This window comes from Simochromis diagramma, unplaced genomic scaffold, assembly GCF_900408965.1.
Source record: "Simochromis diagramma unplaced genomic scaffold, fSimDia1.1 OVJJ01000753.1, whole genome shotgun sequence".
In the NCBI taxonomy this organism is placed as follows: Eukaryota; Metazoa; Chordata; class Actinopteri; order Cichliformes; family Cichlidae; genus Simochromis; species Simochromis diagramma.
This window is the reverse complement of record NW_024387523.1, coordinates 14414282-14436743: the sequence shown is the minus strand read 5'-3', so window position 1 is coordinate 14436743 and position 22462 is coordinate 14414282. Positions and strand designations below refer to the sequence as shown.

The 22462-nt window shown below is 38.6% G+C and overlaps 1 protein-coding gene across 1 annotated transcript; it reads right to left on the bottom strand.

Moving 5' to 3' along the window:
* Nucleotides 1–1663: 1663 nt before the first annotated feature.
* On the bottom strand, nucleotides 1664–21294 carry ago2 (argonaute RISC catalytic component 2). The gene is made up of 20 exons (XM_040019910.1): nucleotides 21038–21294; nucleotides 19815–19862; nucleotides 15576–15756; nucleotides 15359–15479; nucleotides 15050–15231; nucleotides 14815–14951; nucleotides 14587–14721; nucleotides 13195–13282; nucleotides 12719–12866; nucleotides 12508–12627; nucleotides 11842–11964; nucleotides 11594–11727; nucleotides 10826–11010; nucleotides 9772–9931; nucleotides 9563–9653; nucleotides 8956–9150; nucleotides 8625–8759; nucleotides 7785–7886; nucleotides 7464–7663; nucleotides 1664–7378 (listed from the first exon to the last, which is right to left on the bottom strand). Exons 1-20 carry the CDS (start codon nucleotides 21054–21056, stop codon nucleotides 7270–7272), a joined length of 2613 nt encoding a protein of 870 aa, XP_039875844.1. The 5' UTR covers nucleotides 21057–21294; the 3' UTR covers nucleotides 1664–7269.
* Between the last annotated feature and the right edge of the window lie 1168 nt (nucleotides 21295–22462).

Here is a 22462-nt window from a genome sequence, read left to right as displayed (position 1 = left end):
CGCAAACCTTCGTCGCCACTACAAACGTCTTTTTAAAATCAACAGGTTTTGCTGGATTATCAACATGTCATGAATTAGCAATTACGATGGCACCTTTTAAAAGATCCAGACATCTTTTATAGTTAGCATTACACGTGAACGAGTCCTAGATTGTGCTTGGCTGTCTTCATCGACTCACATTAAAAACAATGAGACTCCCGATAGTAAAAAATTTGGTCCGGTAAAATGTAACCAACTAAAGCAACCAACCAGTCCATGCAGGATTACTTATTAAGGGTGAAAACCCCCCAAAACAGACAGTGCTTTGATGTGATATTGGCTTTCATTGGTTTGGTCACTACAATTTCTTCATTTTGTTGTCACTCATAAATTAGGGATAATATTAGCTAGCACCCGACACTGCTCTGAGGTAGTTTTATCCAAGTCAGTAAATAAAAAGCCAAGTTGTTCACAAGACTAAAAATGCTTGGAAAAATACAAATAAAAATACCCACAAGTCTTGCATGATTGGATTCATATAGTTCAGCTTAATGGTAATGGCTTGGTTAAGTTCTGTAACGGCTCTCCTCAGTCTAGATCTGATTTACTACGTCATCCAGCCTAACCCTGAATATCCACCTGGATGCAGATGTGTCACCTGTCAATGCCACAACTGCCAGATTACTGTGTGCTTTTCTGCACCCTGCTGGTTGCCAGAGGAGCTTAGAAGTTCACTTGTGAATGCACAGAAATAGCTATATTCAATTATAATTTATAGACAAGAGATTAGGATAAAATGGCATCCAGCAGGCAATGATTTAAAAAAGTGCAGTTCGAGCATACCAAACCATCTACTTGACAATATTCCGTGGATAAAGAAAATTCAAGTGCTAACAAAATGACTGGGATTGATCCTTTTATGATCAAGACATTTTCCTGGCCATTTTTCCACTAGATGTTTAATTAGAAACAAAGTAGTACGGTCAACACTGTAATCTTGCATTCCCGTTTCTTTGGCTTCAGTCACACAGGTCTAGAGAGTGGTTGACGATCCCTGGAAACCTCAAGTGGCCAAGGAACAATGTTTATTCCTAACTAGTTGTTAAGTGGTTGCTGGAAGTTCCTGGCTGTCACCAAAACCTTTCTAGTGAAGTTTGGTTTGGTTGCCTATATTTTGCATGGAACATCCCAACTTGTCTGCAAACACTTGCCAATTAACCACCGAGTAGTAGTGAAACTGTGAAAAGTGCGATGCAAAACAAAAACTGTCATCGTAAAAGTGAAATTTTAGCTGAAACCAACACGTTTTAAAAGTCACATCTTTTGCTTTGATGGCAAACCATCACCATTTCCAGTTTGTGTCGCACTTTTCACAGTTTCACTACTGCTTGGTGGTGGTTGCTAAGTGTTTGCAGACAAGTTGGCATCTCCCATGCAAACTAGAAGAGACCATGGAAATGTGCTAGCAACCAAAACAAGGAGAATTTTGGCTTAGCGCTGTATTCCCCTTTGCAGCCAACTTGACCTAGTGACCACAAAAAACAAAACAAAAAACAAAGAAAAAGAAACTTCCAGCAACCACATTGAAAAATGGTTGCCAGGCAGTCCCCAACTGGTCTCTAGGCCTGAGTGACTGATGTCTTAAACACATCCAAGGTAAAGTGAATGAAACAGCTGCATCCAATGGAATTGAAAAGGTCTTTCCTTATTGGTACACCACTGGAATTTATACTAATTGTTGACACTTGTAGCTAAAACAAGAATACAGGCAAACTTTATGGATACCAAACTGGCATCAAATGGCTACAGATAATTCAGTGGACATTGGCATAACTGTCAGAGACAAAAAGTGATGCTTATTTAGAAAAAAAAACAACTATGTCACACAGGAGCGGGATGTTATGTATATGCCATGTATATCATAAAAGGTCAGTTATAGATCTAAAAAAAAAAAAACTAAACTAAAAAACTAAACAAAACAAAAAACCCAGCTGTGTAGCAATACAAATGAAAAAAGGAACAGAAGTAACACTTAAAACAAAAAGCTTCTCTGCATTTATGTGGCACTGCACTAATTAATGTAATAATTCAGGGAGGATTTTACAAGACAGCTCTGTAGGGGCTGGACAGGAATACGAGACCCGAGGGCTTAAGCATAAGTTTAAAATCCAATAGCAAATGAGATCACACACCTACGCAAACCACCTAATATACACACAAAGCGCTTATGTTTTAGCACCTCACACAAGTATGATGCCAGGACTCAAAGGATGGCTACTCTTTGCACCAGTGTGAAACATATGTCTCCTAAAAGTACAGTAGCCAAAATCCAGAGAAAGACAGCACAACTGTAGAATTACTACTTTCATTTCATATCAGAAAGAATAAAAATAAAAAGATTATATGGTCTGTGACATGGGCAATATTTAAATGACTAAGAAGAAGAAAAAAATACTTTCTGGAATTAATAAAGCCTATAAATAAAGAGAAGAAAACAGAAAGAAAAGGCTGTACATAAGATGCAAAGATGAGTATAAATGTACTGGATGGATAGCCTATACAACATTACAAACCACGCAGGTTCTAATTACATTCATTTTTAATATATGGAGCTAGGAAAATAGGATCTACTCTACAAGAGATCTCTTTATAACAGCAAGATTTTCTCCACAAGAGACAGATAAGCGGCAGAAAGAGGAGACATTACTATACAGAGGGTAATGGTATGGAATTAATTCATGTAAGGGGACTGCTTCATTAGAAAGCCGGCTTTAATTTTGTACTCCATGACCATTTAAAAAAATGAAAATAAATTAAACAGAATACTATTAATAAAAACAAACAAACAAACAAAAACGCAAAGGCTGATGGTTACCATTTGGAGAAATGTTATCATTACCTCTTAAAAACTAAAGAAGACCCACTATTATGAGAAAATAATTTGCTGATCAAAATAGCTTATGATATGCCATTTAGTTTACGAAAAAGCTATTTCTAAAACCTGCTTTATCCGCGTTTTGGCCACTCCGAAAGATAATGGGAAAACAGCCAAAGTGAGGTGAATGTGTGCATTTAATTACCTTGTTTGAGAATGTTTTTAGGGGCAGCACTACAGCTGTTCTGAAAGCCTCACTGCTCCACTTTACTTGAAAAGCATTGCCACATTCATCCAGGCTACAAGTATTGGTCTCTTAAACATTCTTGACTGAGCTCATACTGTATTTCATTGTTCTTGTAACAGTCACAATAAAGTATTCTGTTCTATTGTGATGAAAATGATTTATGTGAAAAAGGAAAAGCCTCTTCTGAGTTGTGATATGTGTAGTTTGTAGCGATTTTAGAGAAAAAGAGGCCTTACTAAGAACAACTTAATGTGCACATGGCTGTCACGCCGTGTCAAACCTTAATACTCAAACACTGTGGCATTGATGCTCCGGCTACAAACCCCCCGCAAATCTCCTGCCTATGATTGGCGACACTTGTTGACTGTGCATCTTTTATTTTGAAAAGCCACCAAAATCCAAAAATCCAGGCTGCCAGCCTGCCCCCTGATAAACACTCTCAATACATGACTAGCTCTAAGTCCTTTGTTTAGTGCAAAGAAAAACAAAACAAAACACATTGTCGAATATTGTTTGTTAAGTGTAGGGAGAAAAAAGCCATTTTGACCAGGTTTTATAAGGTGCTGGTGTAGGTAATGTAAAACGTAAAGAAGCGGAAACAAGTTCAAAGTCATCTCTTAAAAAAACATAGGCAGCTTAAAGTTACAAGCCAGTCAGTTTCTGATGTTTGTGCTGTTACAGGAAACAATGATTCAATCTGTCAACAATACATGACGGTTAACTTCTAGAGAATGACTTCCAACTATTACACTATATTCCGACACGTCCCTTTGAGGAACAGTCTAAGAACTGAACATTCGAGTAAGTGAAGATAGCGGTGGTCGCGTTACAAAGGCCTGCAATCACACAGGAACAAAGACATTCACATTTCCAAGTACAGAGCCAAAGATGGGCTTCTCCTGATTAATTCATCTGTTCTGATCCACCTACTCTGATCGAGATGACTGGATCAAAACAAACCTAAAGCTTAAATAAGGACTTAAATGCATGATTGTACATAGAAATAAATGCTCTGGGGTGAAATTTGACATAAATCTTCGGCTGTGTCATTTTCATACAGATATCAACAAGTACTACGTGATAGTTTTCAGGCTCTATCAATCTATCCGTGGGCAGTCTTTTCTAGATTACTTCCCTAGTCTGACACACAGCACCAACTGGGTACATTTACTTTGTACCTTCTACTTTTGAATAATGAAATAAAATTATCAGACCAAATATGGGTGACATACTTGATGGCATGCTGCTCAACTGAAAAGCAAAGGAGTTATTATTCTATATAGAAATAAAAAAAAAAAATGCTGCTTCTTATTGGTGCATAGAATAAAAGGAAAGAAAGCAGGGAAATCTGTGTGTAGGTACAAACACAGTTCAGGAATTTGGTCGTACAGCTCAACACTCAAAACACGCATTCTCTCATCAGTCTGAGCAAAACTATGAGGGTGAAAAATTAAAAAAGTTAAAAAATAAATCGCTTAACCACAAACTGAGAAAGCACGTTCACCATCAAGCACAGCAAACGTTTAAAACCTCTTCTGTCAAGATGCAAGACTCAAACAGCGCCAATTAGATAGATTGCAGGGGTAATTATACAGAAATGGCCAGCAGTGTGATGTTACCATAACACTTAAAACAGGTAACAAGAGGTAGTACACACGGCCATTTCCACACAATTACGCCGGCGTCACGCAAAACGGCCGAGCCTCTCGCTTCAATTGATTATCTATAAAAGTCACACCATTGCTATCAAAAGTGCATCCAAATTTACATGTTGTGAGACCAGCACCGATAAGAACAATATTGACATCATAACAGTAAATATCAAGTACAGAATTTTCAGAATGCCCCACAAACACAGTCAGTCGGATTTCTAGTTGCTTTTACAGGTCATGAGTACAAAGGGAACCATAGAGAGGTCATCAAAGGGAGAGAAAAGATCCAAAACATTATGACGCTTACTTGTTTTTTAGCATGCAACTACGGAGCCTTGTGGACCAGTCCAGTGAGGATTTAAGGTGTTTTACAGTGAAAACATCTAGCACCTAGAATCGAGATGTCCTTTTGTGCTTTCATATAATTATATATATATATATATATATATTTCTTTTTTTAATATTCATCATGTAAAAGTTCATAATCTTGTTTGGCTAGGAAAGACTGTGTGTTACAAAGGATGCACCCAATTTATAGGCTATAAAATCTACAATGTTACAAATGACCACATAAATACTTCATCCTAATAGAAAGGTATGAAGACGTTGATAAGCACTAAGAAACGCTACTAAATGCAATATGCTAAAAACAACATAAAAAGCCCTGATTATCTACCTCTAGAAATGACTCCAATTCATGTGAGATACCCACTGCTAAATCTCTTGGTTAAAAATGATGCATAGTTAGAAAAGATAAACTACTCGCCTCCACTCAAGACTATGTCAACATTCGCCTGCTTATAGCATTAGTAAAACTTAGGTGGGATATTATATAATAATGTTATTAGTAAGACATGACAGTCTTAAAAGGCCATATATTTGCATTTATCTGCATACAAAGACAATATTAATTTAGACAATTTTTTTAACACGTGGGCCAGTTTTTTAAAAAAGAAAGAAAAATCTATAATCTTTCAGCAGCTTCCACTGAAGGCTTATTCAAAATATACCTTATTACCAACATTACTAAATAGTATAAAGACTCACAAAAAAGTCATTTGCATAAAACCCAAGCTTTTGTGCGATGACAGCCCCTAGTTCTTGGAGCAAACACTACGTTAAAGAGGTTTTAAGGAATTTCAATCAGTTAAACTCTAAAATGTTGCAGCTTTGACTCCACTGTACCGAATGCCTGGTTACCGACAAGCCACACAAATGACACAGCAGAATACACGATCCTGTGTTATATACATTAAAAAAATAGAAGTAGGGTTGATGTGTATAAAGGGAGAAATAAACAATCATCACAAATGCCTAAAATGTCTAAAACATGAGCCAGCTACATGCATATCCATTGGAGAAATTATTCAAATTTTAAAAAGTCTGTAAGAACAGATGGGAATCACACAGATTTTAACATGTTCCCCACTATGGTGACTTCCTAATCAAGTGTCTTTTGTCAACATGGCTCAGAATACATTAGAAATGTGTCCTTACTGGGAACCAGTCCCAATATATTACATCTCAGGTCACTGGTTTGTCAGTTCAGACTTAACAGTGGGGCAAAGGAGGAAAAAAATGTTTGTCCCCCCCCCAAATTTCTAAATACAAAAAGAGCTTCATTTAAAAAAAAAAAAAAAAATTAAAAAGTGTAGATTCAGGGGTTAAACAAATCTGATGTCAAGATCATTAACTGTCAGAGTTGGCATAATAAGATCATCAGTGTCAAGAGGACAAATACTGGAAGAAAAATTCATTGTTTTACATAGAAGTGGCAAAAAAAAAGAAAAAAGAAAGAAGATACTCTTAAATGGCACTTTTTGTCACATAGTGCCCTATGTGGGGGAAAACAAACACAAACAACCCTCAATATATATATAAGTACTTTTGTCCTGATTGAAGCGCTCATCCTGGTCAGTGCACTTTGCTTTGATAGGCTGATAAATAATGTCTGTGGGGAGGACTAAATCATTAGGCATATAACAGTTAATGGACCCCCACATCTTTTGATTTTTGCCTTCTCCCTTCAAGCACCAAGAGCCTAATAACAAAACAAAAGGAGAAGGAGGGCGACTGGCTTCTTCTAAATGTGAAACCACCCCACTGTATACTGTGTCCGCCTGCTAGTAAAAAAAAAAAAAAAAAAAAAAAAAAAAAGAAAGAAAGAAAATTCTTCTATTAACGTACAAACTCTGCCTTGTCTTTTCATAATTTTCACCCTTTTTTTAAACAGATAACAAGTACAAATACAACTAATGCACGACATGTAAATAAAGCCCTTCCAGCTCAATCCTCAAGAAAGAATGACTCTTTTGCATGTTACAGTCTAATTGCTGGAATGGTTTTGGTGGGTTTAAGTACAATTGTAGACATTTGGGTTACTGACATGTTTGTCTGGTAGGGAGATCACAATGTGAAACCACTGTAATGTTATCTACAGCTGACAGTGAGACAGCGGAGGGTAGTGCGTTCCATCAGTGATGTCTCACCCACGCCTTCCTGGGAGTTGGGTGCTCTCAGGCAAAGTACATGGTGCGCAAGGTGTCCTGGTGGACCTGAACAGCTTTGGCCAAGGCCTGGTGGTCACGTCCATTGCTTTGACCTGATGTGTGACTGCCCTCGGCACTGAAAGAGAAAAAAGTTGCAGAACTGTCAGTTTTTCCAACAAGGAGACAAACATCTGCAAACTAAGAGATTTTAATTTCTTCACCTGTCATGCTCTTTGTCCACCAAGTGGTAGCGAGCCCGGAAAGCCACCAAATGGGCATAGTAAGCTGGTGCTGGGATGGACACTGACCGGGTGCAGCGCACATAAGTGTGACAAAGCTGATAGGTAAGGACCTGCAGTTCATCTGATGAGAAGTGGTTGTCGTCCCAGAGCACGTGATAGTGAGACGGCCTGCTGGTTCCCTGTCCGGAAGTAAAGCGGATGTCAGGTATAATGGGTTGTTTTTGACTCACAATCTGCTTTCATTAGAAAACACAGTGGAAGACGCCTTTATCAATACATCTTATCCAACTTGACTTTTACCTGAATGCCAGCATGACTGCAAAGGTAGAAGTCAAACTCTGATGGGTGAGTTATTTTGGTGTCCACTGTGGTGCCCGCCGGAATGTTGCCGCTCTTCCCAACCTATAAAAAATATCCATGGAAATGCTTGTTAAGCTGGAATTGCTTAAGTGCACTCTGACCCAACAAGCCTACATTACTTTGAAACCTCCCAAGCTGGTGAATATAAAAGAAATTTGTTTTTACAAAGCACAATAATAAATAAATAAATAAAAACGAGAGTTTGCCAAATTTCTCAACTATGAAAATAGCCAAACCATGAAACACAACAAGAAAATCCCCACAGTGACTAAAGAAAAGAAAAACAACAAGAATAGAGTTGCAGCACGATAGGAGATAAAGTCAAAGGTGCCACACTCTACTTGCAGCCACCACAAAGGTTTAGATCACCTCTATTTTTATGCCTGGATCATGGAACATACAGGAGCATCTGGTTGGTTGGCTTTAGAGTTCTAACCTGATTATGATAAAGCAAGAGTTCAGCTAATTAATGTAACGCCAGTCCATTTAAAACCTTGTAGGATCATAAACATTTTAATAGACAAGAAGTTAGTGTGTCAAGGTGTTTTATTATCCCAGTTATTGTTTTTAGTTTTTGTTATAAGACAAGTTGTTGCATTTCATAGTGACTGCATATGATGATGGGATACTTAAAAATCTTTGAAACTTCCTCTGAAGCATTATTAGGGACACTGGTGAGAGCATCTTACATCACTCTATTCCTAAACTTGTATGCACTCAGTTAATAATTGACCCAGATCATTCATAAATTCCCAGCACTAGCAGTGACAGAGTACTAACCCTCTCATTTCTGTCCATACAGAACAGTCTCGTGTGGTGTCTCTTCTGAACAACCACAAAGGTAATACCAGGCTGGTAGTCCTTCTCTAGTTTGATGCAGGCCTCCCGGATTGCCAGCAGCTCATGCTGAAGAACCTGCACGCAACGAAGTCGTAAGATCTTAAAGGTAACCCGTAAAACAATATATGTACAACAAAAGCATGATTAACATTTAACAGCAACTTCTGACAGCTCAATTAATTTCCTATAACAGCACAAGTGCATAAGGAAAATCAACCACTTTTCCTGTTTGTTATAGTTTATTCTGTTTGGTCCTGGATATATGGATCACCTGGTTGAACTGGCCCTCAGAGATGCCATCCCGATAGTAGATGATTCTGGTGGGCTTGAAGCGGGTGGACTTGTAGAACTGGATCAGCAGCTCCCTCACCATGGTAGCCAGGTCCTGAATGATTTCCTGGCGGTGCTGCTGCACCCGTACTGTCGCACAGTACCGGCTGGGATGGGCATCCATGCTACCAACCACCTAAAATGAAAAGAAAGAGTGAACAAAAACAGGTATGACCACATTAAAAAGGATTTACTGAGAATGACAAATGATAGTGATAGACGCTTCATCCTTTTGATGTCCCGTCCCACATAGTTTTTACAATGAAAACAAACAAGCAAAAAAACAAAAAAAACAAAAACAAAAACATGACAGACAACTGGACTTTCTCAGTCTATCACATTTTGATGACACTTTGATTAGGATGAGCTTGGAGGTCAAACAGTTTTCTTTCTTGTTTTTGAGGCAGTGATGTCACTGTCCTGTTGCATAATTTGTGAAGTGTGTGTTTAAGCTATAACACAGTATCTTGTTACTCTGTGTCAGTCCACACACACACACAAAAATATAACATATTGTGAAGGGTAGGTCGTAATGTGTTGTTGCTTACTGCGGCGATAGAGGGCTTTTTTCCATCTCCTGCAGGTGGATGTGTCACATCTGCACCAAGGAAGATCACTGGCTGCTGAAACACCACCGGCCTAGAGGAGTAGATGTACATAAAAAAGTTTAACACAATGGCATAGCTTTCATGTGTTGAAAAAATATAAAAGCAACTCATTAGTTTCATGATAAGAATTCACCAGAATTTCCACTAACCTGCCCTGTGGGAGGAGGATGTTGTTAACACCGCCCAGCTTGACATTAATCTTCAAACACAGGTTGGAAAGAGTTTGAGGGGTCGTCTTTTGAACGTTCTTCACTTGCACGCACTGTGTGGCCATGCCAAGAACCGTGTCCCCAACACGTTTCACCTCAGCTAAAAACACATCAGGACAAGGGGGAGATATAATTTGATCTGCTATAATAAAAATAAAAAATGGAGTGTTGCACAATCTGCCCCAGACGATTTAGTGCATATAAGTAAGCTGACTAAAAGTATTTTCTACGTAAAGGATAAATGTCTGTTTTATTTATTTATGCACAAATTACTTAAAATAACTAACTTGAAGCTCAAAAATGAAACGGAGTATATAACTTTTTCTGTAATTTCTTGTGGTTTACTTCTAAAGCAGATACAGAAGCAGTAAAACTTGTTGAGCAGGCAATAGCGCAGCAGCATGTTCAGATACACTAGAAGTGGGGAGTCGTCTTTGAAGTTGCAGCAGAATGCGGTTGGAGTGGTAGGGACTAATTAAAGACCCCCTTCAGGTTCAAGGAGAGTTATAAATAACATGAATAAAACTGTTCCCTGATTTCTGTTCTTTATAAAAGGTTAACGCTTCAGTTATTAATAAGAGTTTAATTATCAAAATGAGATACTTTTGTACAAGTACATGATGCCCACCTTTACCCAAACTCAATTACTTTAACCAACTCTCATTCTCTACAAAGCAGGCTTATAGTTTTCACATCTGTTTGTGATGTCACAACTTTAACCACTTAACCTAGATTTAAAGGGAACTCAGAGAAACTCTGAAAACAGCCCTTGAGTGTCAAACTGTTTTACAGAGCTAAATGCAAGCATCCAGGCGAAGCAACAATGACCATACTTGTTTCTGAGTGAAGAGCCACACCAGTGGCTTTTAAAATGGTGAATTTAAACTGCACCTGGCTGGAGAAGCCACAGTGTTTGTTTGTTTGTTTGGAAACAATCAAACAAAAATAAATTTCTCAGACAAAATAAATACCATAGTAAAAGAAGATCCCTCACCATAAACGGGTGTCTTCCCTGGTAGGATCACTACCACCAGTTGGAGGCCCTGGTAGGTGTATTTGAGGTGCCTGAACATGGGCTCGACGCTGTCAGCTCCCTGGGCATATTTACAAAAGCAAGGTTGACCTTGGATAGGCATTCCTGCATCTCGAGAGATCTTCCTCAGCTGATCTGTGAAAGCTCTGACAGGTGGAGATCTTGTTAATTTAAAGATAAACGGGTTAAGACACAGTCCTACTTTAGGTTAGATGACATTTGAGAGCTGCCTGCCTGCCTTAGATACATTGTATGAAGTTTTCAAATTATCCCATTGGACTGCTTTTCCTAACATTTATTTTTAAATTACAGTGAAAGTTTGGTTTTCCAGACTTCAATTAAAAAGGAGCTGGTCAGTCTTGGTGAGTGACATGAAAAGTCAGGACATACTGACTTGCTTAAATACAAAAATAACATGAATGCAGTAAACAAAGCCTGGCTTACACACTGTAAATACACAGCACAGCTGTATGTAGTTGGCACGTGCTTTTACACAGAACTATATTTGCACAGTAAACTTGGTCAACATTTTACAGAAAAAACAAAAAGGACTGTGTGACTGTGTTTACGCACTTCTGTACAGGACCTACGCTCTGCTTTACAACTTTTTAAACACACCCAGCACCATAAGCCTTAAGCTGTCTACTATCAAACAATAACACGCACACACGATGGCATGACATACATCTGCATATGATAGATAACATACGTTCAATGTATCGTGCTTACTTAAGTAGGAGTTCGGTGCACTGTCTCTGTGGTGCAAAGCAGGCAATGGCCCACACTTTGATCTCAATACCAGTGTGGAACTGCTTGTTCCTCATGTCCCACACTCCCTGGATTGGTGTGGCTATTGCTTTGTTCTGCAAATTGCAATGACAGCAACATCATAAGTGCTAATCACACCATACACGATGAAGTTACTTGAATAAAAATGAATAAAGTAATTCATGCATTAAAAGCACATTAACACATACCCTGCCTCCATACAGTATGGAAGGAGCTTGTAGGACACGGCCATTCACTTCCGTCATCTCATCCCGAACCATCACTCCAAACTCACGAACGTAAGGGTCAGCGTTGAAGTTGGCACTCCTCATCTGAATAAACAAACACACACACACACACACACACACACACACACACACACACACACACACACACACACACACACACACACACACACACACACTCATTAGCATAATACAGCAAACTTTAAGATTTTAGTCAAGTTATTTATTTTCTTTTATTTATGTTTATTCATTTCATATTCAAGGTAATCTGTATTGTTATTAATGATAATCATAATATTATGGACTATGATTGTAAACATTCTATACCAATGAGCAAATTCATCAGCAGTTCACTACAACCATCAATCTCAAAGACTTTTGTTGTCTTTATTAGCAGTCCTTCCAGCACTGGCCTCACTGAACCCATTAATTTTTAAGTTTATCATGTTGGCAGTGCTTGCTATTGGCCTTAGAACTCTGGGCAAACATCAGTGATGAATCACTTGAGTGTAGCCGTTGGCACAATGTAAACATTCTCTGTTTTCCTTCACTTGTTGTTGCAGGAATGGCGTCAAACTTGTGAAAACTTATGTTTTAAAAACAGTGTCTGTTACAGTTCATATAACTCACCAGTTTACTAATCTCATCCTGACGATCTGGTGCCGATCTGGCTGTGGCACGGATCATAGTGGAGGTCTGATTGTCTGTCAGCTTTTTGATGCAGCGCTGTCCTGCCACTATGTTACACACCTGGGGCAGACACGCGCAAAACATTTAGAAGAACAAGAAAACAAAAATCTCAAGTCACCTAGCTGGTGAACAAGAGGTTGATGATGCTTACCTCTAGAGGCAGGTAGGTGTGTTTCTGCTCCTGCCCCACCTGTAAACATGGCAGGTGGGGGTATCGCAGGATGAGCTTGTACTTGTCTTTGAAGTACTGAGCTACTGTACACTCTATAGTTTGGCCATTCTCCTGTTGCAGAGGGAACCTAAAGATTTCCCCCCCCCCCCCAAAAAAAAAAAAAAAAGCATTCAACATGTGAAACCTTTTAAATCTACAGTCAGCAGGAATATTCTTAGACCAGTGTTTCCAAATTTGTACTACTTATAATCACGACAAGTCATCTAGACAGAAAGTTTGGTTTTAAATAGTATTTTGCAGTTAATCTAACAGGGCTAAATGCAGTTGTAGGTGATTTCTGTTGTTGTTGCTGTTGTAAACCTTTAGCAAACGTGATATTTGAATTTTAAGCATGCTATTTATCTTGTTTTTAAAATTTTAATTGAAAATGATATTTTTAAAAAAAGCATTCTTACGTTTGGTGGCTGGCTGGTCTTCTTGTCACGTTGCACACTCTGTACTTCCTCTTCATCTGCCCACAGTGAGTAATCTCAACCTTCAGGCCTGAATAAAGCAATCACAATAAAAGGAAACAAAGGTTGAACATAAACATTTTTGTTAAATAAAATTAAGGGAAAATTCATAACAGCAAACCTAACCAGTCATTTAAATCACCTTCAGCCAACTGAACATGGACACTTTAAAGAAGCTAACAATGGACAAGTAGCTAAAGGCAGCAGCCTCGGTTTGAGCAAAGCAGAAGAGAAGAGAATAATTTTCCTGTTATCTGGTGAAGTTATAAACATACTAGAAAATGATTCAAGTACATTTGCTTTTTTTGTAAGGTAAACTATGGCTACGTTCACACCGCACGCAAAAGCGCATCAAATATGACTTTTTTGACCTTATGCGACCCATATCCGATCATGGTATGACAGTGTGAACGGCACAAATGCGATATTTTCAAATCCGACCGGGGTCACTTTCGTATGTGGTACTGAATCCGATACATATCTGATGTTTTAGAAAGTGATCGCATTAAATCCGTCTTTTACGTCACTGACACAAGAAGCGCCTGAGAAGACATCACGAACGCTTCCTGGCCATCCAGTGTAGATGTTAGTGAAACTGTTGGGAAGACAACGTTGGAGAAACGTGAACATTTTATTTGTACTGTATAATCTGCAGATTCTGACAGAAATCTGCAACTATCCTTTGAAGCACTGCTCCGCTCTAAAACAGCTATAAGAATAATTATTAGGCCATATGTAAATAACAAAATAACTTTATAACTTAAAGCAAAATTGGGAAACGTAAAGTGCAAAACAAGTCTTTATATTAAGGGCCATCAGTGAAACAATACTGTTTGGTCTGGGTCTAAGCAGAGCGCATTGTGTGTGCCATCTTCTTTGGCACATGCGGGTCACTTTGAGGGTTCACACTAGAGCGCGTTTGCTGTCACATTTTATTTGCAGTGCGAACAGGCAGACAGAAAATTGGATTTGATCAAAAAAATTGAATTGAGCATTAAGACCTGCAGTGTAAACGTAGCCTATGTGAGCTAAAAGGTGTTTGGACAGTAACTAATTTCCACTCAAATATTTGCGCCTCTTTACAGTAGCAGAATACTTTAATATGTATGCTGTCGGTTATAGTTGCTAAAAAGAAAATCAGCAGCAGGTCACGCTTAGAGAAAAACCAAAATTGGCAAAAAAAAAAAAACTATTTACAACCTGTATCTGAAGAAAATTGATGAGAAAATAATCTAAAAAAGTATCAGATAAGAATCTGAACTCACAAATAAATGTTCTTTTATACATCAAAGCTCCCAAAATCATTAAAAATATGAGCTCCTACATTGATCTTACCTTTGATTTCTTTTGTAAATTTCACTCGTTGAGAGTCTGTCAAGGGTTTCTGCTGTTCTTCTATGCTTTTGAAATCCAAGACCTCGCACATAAACTCAATTACAGGTTGGGCTTTGTAGAACGCAGTGGCCGAAACTGAAAGCAATTAGACACAGAGTTTCAGCTTATGGAAAAAGCTCAACTTTAGACACATTTTGCATGAGAAATGAATCTTATTGTGAAAATTACCATCGATGTTGAGCATCATTTTCCAAAGGGACGGCCTGACAGACTGGTGGAAACCAAACCACACCTCTCTCCCTCCACCAAGAGGGTTTGAGCATCCCTCTGAAGGAGTGAAGAAAGAGCGTCCCACTGGGGTATACCTGCAGAAGAAAAGCACCAGCAGAAAGCCAACAGTATTATAAAAGGATAAAATAAAGAGTCAAAACTATAACTGACAATGACAGAAATTCTGACGTACCTCATAGAAGGCAAATGTCTCATGACCACATCCAAGGCTTGAATAGTCTCAAAAGGGACGCTGGGTAGCCGTCCTGACAGTGCCTCATGCAGAGCTTGCAGGCTAACGCAGGACACCCACTTGATGGCTACTTTGAAGCTGCGGTCTTTCCCTTCACCAGGAATAGTTACCTCAAGCTCCACCTGTGTGATCAGTTGGGAGGAAATGAAGAGATACAATGCAGTCATATTGCAGAAATACTCACACTTTTTTTGTTTTGTACTCAAAATAGAGCTTTTACTGTTACAGGTTGATGTGTGGAATACATACTTTGTCTCTGCCTATTGGCAAGGGCATGGCAGTGTAAAGGTTCTTCCTTCCATCATACACCGGCTTTCGATCACCAAAGATCTGTGTTTTAAAGTGCTGGACCATGTGCTCCACAATTTCCCTGAAAAGAGAATGAAATGGAAAAATTACCAGCAATGCCCCAGGTAATTTGTTCACTCATCTGCTGAACGATAATGAAATATCAACAAGGATATACCGATTGACCCTCCGGGGGCATTTTTCAGGCTTGATGTCAATGTCATAATGATAGACCTCCAATTTGGGGATTTCCATCTCAAAAAAGTTAGCCTGGAGCTTGATTGTCCTGCCCATGGTGCCAAAGTCTGGCCGTGATGGTGGCTTGAACACATATTCTGGCACTGGGGAAGATGGGGGATCTAAAACATGTGAATCAAATGAAGCAACAAAATAAATGGTAAGAATGGCATCAAAAAGACCTTTAAGACCCAACCAGCAATAAACTGCCTTATAAACAAAGAGTTGTGGTTGCACATGTAAACGAATTGGAGCATGTTTCACTGATCTAAATCAAACGTAAAACAAAAATCTGCTGTTGGCTTGCATTGCAATTAGTGGTGCAACGGATCACAGTTGATCCGTAATCCGAACCGATCCCACTCCACGGTTCGGCACGCACGTGATCTGAAGATTCGAAAAAGAAGAAAAAAAAATGTATGTGTATGGTGCGCGTGGTCAGTCTGTCAAGCGATAGTTATGGCCAGTGCTAGCAGTCCAAGTGGAGGAGCAGAGGAAATTGCGGTATTTAAGCAGCCCTTTCCTGCCCAGTCCGACCGGGCTAAAGCTATTACAAAAGCTATTGGGATGTTTAGCTGCAGACGGGAGGCCGTATTCCCTTGTGCAAAACAAGGGATTTAAACTATGATGAACATGCTTGAGCCACGCTATGATATCCTGTTGCGCGTCCACTTTAGTGGCAAGATCGTTCCAAGCATGTATGAGCAGGAAAAGTTTAAAGTTATGGCTGAACTGTCCCAGGCATCTTCTGTTGCCCTAACTACTACAAATGAGTGGACCTCCAGGGCAACGGAGGGCTACGTGACCATGACAGCTCATTATATCACAGCGGAGTGCGATATAATGAGCGGTATGTATTATTGTAGGGTCTACCTTACAATATAAAGCGCCTTGAGGCGACTGTTTTTGTGATTTGGTGCTTTATAAATAAAACTGAATTGAATTGGGTGGTAGATACAAAGCCCTATAATGCCCTATATTGAACCATAAGTTTTTTTTTAATAATTGCGTGGAATGAGTCTTGAGTTGAATGTTTTTAACAGGCAAAAAATACTTCAATAAGTGAATAAGCAAATGTTCATTTTTTGTCTTTTTTTTGCTGATCCGAAAATTGATCCGATCCGTGACTTAAAACCGTGATCCGATCCGAAACGTGAGATTTTTGATCCGTTGCACCACTAATTGGAATACACATAATAATGCCTAATAGTGGGTTAGGAAAGAAACCATTGAAAAATTTCTCAGAGATTAGGCATACATAAGCAGTAATAACAGTGTGTATAATGCAGTATGATCATTTTAATCAAGTGATCAAGATGTACTGTAGGGGTAAATAGGTTTTTTGTTTTATTTTTAAATTCAGGAGCATCACGAATGTGCACTAACAATATGACTTAACCATCAGCTCTAACTGGCATAATTTCAAGGATATTATATATGCGCTATTTGGAAAATATTATACTAATATTATAATAAAACAGAATGACTCAATTTATAATTTAAACAACACCACGTGGTTTTGCAGCTCCAGGACACTGACTTAATTATCCAAATACACTGAATAATCCTCCGAATGTTTGTAGCTTTGCTTCCATCAATTACACTAGGAAAACTAAAAGTGTCACCTGTTGATAAACAGTATTGTAGTATTTGGACCTCCCCAGCTCCAAATCAGAACTAATCTGTTCTTCCTATGCTAGGGCTGCAGCAAATTCAAGTGTGTGCATCTCAATTCTTTCAGCATAAAAGGTTCTGTATAAAACTTCTTCCATCTGGTACAACATGTCAGCTGATTTCAGTACTTTCACAAATGGGTACACACCAAAGCTATGTCCACATGTGCATGGGATTTTTTTTTTTTACCCTGGAGAACCAATGGGGTCAGAGCCGACCCCATTGGTTTTCTAGGGAAACCATGGGGTCAAATTTGACCCCATGGGTTCTCCAGGGTTAAACGAGGATTTCCCCCATGAAATATAACAAAGTGACATCAAGCGCTGTGATGAACATGCCTAAGCAACATGTGATGATGTAGCCCTAACTGTACAGGAACGTTGGCCAGTCAGAAGCCTACATACAATAACACGCTTCACAGTCTGATGTCAAAAAACAAAACCGAAGCATGTTGAGAATATAAGACAAAATGTCAGTTTTCCTCGTCAACACACAAACACAGAAGCACAGTATCTGTGAATCTTCACCCCTGGAAGCAGCAAAGGCTGCTTTGGGTGATCTGAAACAACGTTTACATGTGGATGAAAGTCCAAAACGCACAGAAAAACAAATCTATGTTTACAAAACTGTATGTTTGTGAACCGTGGCTGAGGATGGGGGGCAGTGGAGGGGATCTGGGTGACATCTGATACTTTTGCTACTATTAGCAGCTGCAGGATTCAGTGTTTCAGAGAAGTCAAACAAAATTCAAAATTATAAATAATTTATCTGACATCCGCTAACTCTTCATCACACCATCTCTGACCTAGAACCTGACTCATGTAGGGTTTTGAAGACTGAAGCCAATATTGGGGGATTTTAAACTCAAATATATGACTGGTATTTTCATTCTTTCAAACACACAAAAAATTTGTATGTATATTTATTTATTTGCTAGTTTATGCTTTGCCTGACTCTGCTCAGATCAGCTCCTTCTTTCATTTATGGTGACCCAAACACTGTTGCAGGGAAGCTGCAGAGTACCCACTAGTGGACAAGCTATACACCATCAACATTCAGAACGTGTTTGAAAGGGTGTTTCTCTCGCCTGTTCTGTAACTTATCTGATTTTATAATTGCTGATACTGAAAGTTGGCAAATAGCTAAAATTGGCTGAGCAATCGGTTGGACTCTGCTTTAAACATTTAGCCATCACAAAATCAGCCAATGTAAATTTGTGTCTCATCTTCTAACAATCTGTCTAAAACAGTGATAATGGGTGACTTTTCACAAATGTGTTCAGGCTGTCCTAGAAAAATGAAAAAGCACAAGCTGCAGCTGTCATTTTGAACAAGTTTTAGTCAACAGACCGCACAGTTGTGGATGTAGAGCTCATACGGAGTATAAATACACCACTGAATAAATTCTTCAGAGAACTTCAATTAAATTTTTTTTCAATGTAACTGAAATTACAAAGAAAAAAGACAAAAAAGGCAACTTGTATAATTTCTTTTTCAAACTTGATTAAAATGCTCAGATTATTTTTCTCATTCATAATTTGACTGTTTTAACTTATCTGCAGTAAGACTTCTGGGGAATTTAATATTTACTTTTTTTAAACAAATTGAGAAAAAAATGTTTCTTCATATTTTTTGATTTCTTTGTTGGAACAAAAATAATACAGCTACTTTTCACCTGTGCCCTTATTCACAACAAGTCACCACAGCAGGCAGCTTAACATGTTTGATTTGTCACCTTTTCTTTTTAAATTATGTTTTTGTTTTTTTACACTGGATACCCCTTCCTGGCCCATCCCCAAAGGGCTTTTTTTTCCAAATCAGTAAACCACTACACTATGTAGCCACACTGACAATAACATACAAGTTGATATAAGAAAAACGTTTTTTAATCTCACATTTGTAATTATTTTGATACAGTAGTTGAATTATTCTTATTAATATTAACAACAACAACAACAACAACATTAACACATGTACCAAATCTACATCAAATCACTATATTATACCCTGAAAGATGATTTTAAATGTTAACATTTTTGCAACTTATTGTAGGAGATGCACACAGCTCTCATTATTGCTGGACAAGCTCGGCAATATCTGCAACTTCAGTTATTTCAGTCAGGACACACTCCATTCCCTTCAGTGCATTATCTTTTAGCTCCAGCGCTGTTCATTCAAACAGAAAACCTTTGATAAAGCCTAGCAATATATGGTGGATTTTAATAAGTGCCCTTTAGTTAAGTGCTCTGCACATAAGCGCACAAAATGAGGTGTACTAGTGCTGACTAGTTGAAGAGAAAAGCATCTTCTGTAGACTCTCACTTACAGGATCAAAATACCTATATGCTTTTTGCTGGATGGTGTAACTATCAGGTCCTGTTGTTTTTCAGATGAGTACATACTGTGATGCTTGAAGGATGTGCGAGAAAAAAAAATGTTGCCACTTACACTGGACCACTACTAGGGTCAATTTAAAGTGTTAAAGCCCGAATATGGGAAAAGCTTACCAGAGCTTACTGACCCAGTAGAACGGGGTCCCTCAAGCATCTCAGCAGCTACAGAGAACAAAAATAACATGTTATAAATGCTCAAAGATCCGCTCAGTCTGATACACACTGTATTTTAAAATAAAGGGTGACAAATGTGTACACCTAATAACATAGTACAGCCCAGAGACCAAAGATTCCTGCTTAACATAACAAAACCATTTGTTTATGTAGTAAGCAGTAAGAGAGCGCTGCTCATTTATTACACTAGCTTCATCCCAGCAGGCCTTTCTTATCACTTCTACAGGAGTCTTATCAATAGACACGCAGAAAGTATTGAGCAGCTGGCAATCTAACGGATGAAGCCACCCCTTCCCCCTAGAAATAGACTGCTTCAACACACCGAGTCGTGTTTTGGTTGAACAACACATCCTCGTTAAAATAACTGCAAGTGGGGAAAAAATTATCCAACATAGTGTTGATGTCGCCTGTACTCTCTTTCATTCCGCCAAAAAAAAAAAGCCAGCTGACAAAAAACCAGAAACGCACACATGAAATACAATGATATGCAAATCTACACACACAAACACAGCGTCTGTCTGACTAACGACAGGCGGCTCAGTCGCTTAACTATCACTCTACCTAACGTCAAACTTAATCAGACTTCTCCTATATCGTTTAGTGTTTTAAACCCGGTGTTACACTGAAAATACGATCCGGTGGCGTTAGTGCGTTTATACAGCTGGTGTATTAATGTGACATATGTAAATGTGGCGATTTCAACTGTCAGGCTAATCGTATCCCAGACTGGTGATGAGATTAGGTCGGCCTCGAAATATTGCTTCAACTAGTGTGTTTAGCGCTTCAGTTCGAGAAAATGAATGATATGCGTTTACGTTCGTGTGATTTGTTAAGAAAACATAAGCCAGCCAACCCCCACTTGGTGAAAGTGCAGTGAGTTAACTAAAAACAAGTTCGGGAAACCAGGTGCTGTTGAAGCTAGCGTGGCTAGCGGCAGCTTGTTGTTGCACGCTAGCTAAGCTTGCCTCTAGTACTAAAACACTTAAAACTAGGACGACATATTCCTCGTCAAAGCCGTTGTTGAGTTTTATCGTAACGAGTTGGATGAAACGGGAACATAGCAAGCACTTCATCGATGCAGCACAGAAAAATGCCGCTCCGTTATCGTCAGTTTTCTTTGGCCGCATCACGTAGCCGATGCTAACGTTAGCCGCAGCACTTACCTCCAGCAGAGGAATACATTTTGTCGACTTTTTTTAAGCGTGTGTCGTGGACGCACAAACACTCCGCTTAGTTTTTCGCAGAATTCCACCAAAACTCATCCGTAGTCAAAGTGTATTTATATGTCCAAGTGCAAGGAAGGAAACTCGGTTCTAAAAACAGATATTTAGTTAGCCAAGTGGTAAATATTTGAAGTCTCTCATCCTCGGCTCGGCCCCATCCCCCCAACACGCAAAACGAGAGCCGAGAGAAAAGAGAGCGCAGGGTAAAGAACCACGCGCTTCAAGATGATTCCTTCCCATTCCTTCCGCCTTTGGTCACTTTACTTTAGGTAGCGTATATATTTACATTTGGACTTCTTTTTTTTAATCACCCTTCTTTTTTACAAGACATATGTATTCATCCCATCAGTGTAGTCATGAATGTAGTCAAAAAGCTAGTATCCGCATCAGTCCACGAAATTTGATTCTTTTTTAAAATAAATAAAACACATACTATATAACACATACATACACACAATATAACACAATTTAGAAAAATCACGTTTCCTATCAGATTTAGTATTTTATTAGCCAAATTTAACATTTTACACGGTTGCAAACATTTCAAATACGGTTATTTCGACTTGAGGGGAAATATTAACGTTTAGATTTTTGCAAAGTGGGGAACTATCTTGCTTTTCGGTGACGTCAGACGCACGCTGCGCGGTCTCAGTAGTGATGCTAATTCAAATATTTTAAAAAAACACCACAGAGATCGCTTACCTGGCTTAAAAAACAACATGACTTTTTATAACCTGGCTAAAATACAGGTCTGGTTTAAATACGTACATATATATGTATATAGCCACGAATCTCGGTTTTTAACAATGGCAACAAGCAAAGCAACATACCAAGTAGTTTGTTTCTTCGGCGGAGGAAGCATTTCCGGGGTACCAAAGTTTTTTGTTTTGTTTTTTATAATACCCATAGCTAGTGCATGGTAATGGATCCACAAAGAAATTCCAACGTTATAGTTCATTATAATATAACGACGGTACATACAGAAGATTTATCAAGCCATGTGATTTATATTATACGTTGGATTTTACTTATGCTAAAATTACTTAAAGTTTAATTAAGCGGAATGAATGAAATAAAATTAGATGTACACGCTCAAGAAGTGAATTATTGTCTATAGTAACAAAAAAGCTGAAGACGATACACACAGGTAGGTTGTTTCTATTGAATGTTTTTGAATGTGTTTGTTTATTTATTATTTGCTCATCCAGATTCCTCATTTTACATCTGACTGGGGTGAAAGAAAAACAATAATAAGAGGGATCCTTCTTCATTGGTCTCTTTAGTGATTGCCACAACCGCCATCTCTTCCTATCCCTTATTTAGCACCCTTTGCCCAGTATATCCACTATCCCTCCACTGCACATC

Coding starts and splice junctions, on each gene's coding strand:
- ago2 (XM_040019910.1), bottom strand. Junction 14,722..14,814: donor AATGATGCTCAACATCGATG/GTAATTTTCACA, acceptor AATTGCTTTCAG/TTTCGGCCACTGCGTTCTAC. Junction 12,628..12,718: donor ACACCTACCTGCCTCTAGAG/GTAAGCATCATC, acceptor TGTCTGCCCCAG/GTGTGTAACATAGTGGCAGG.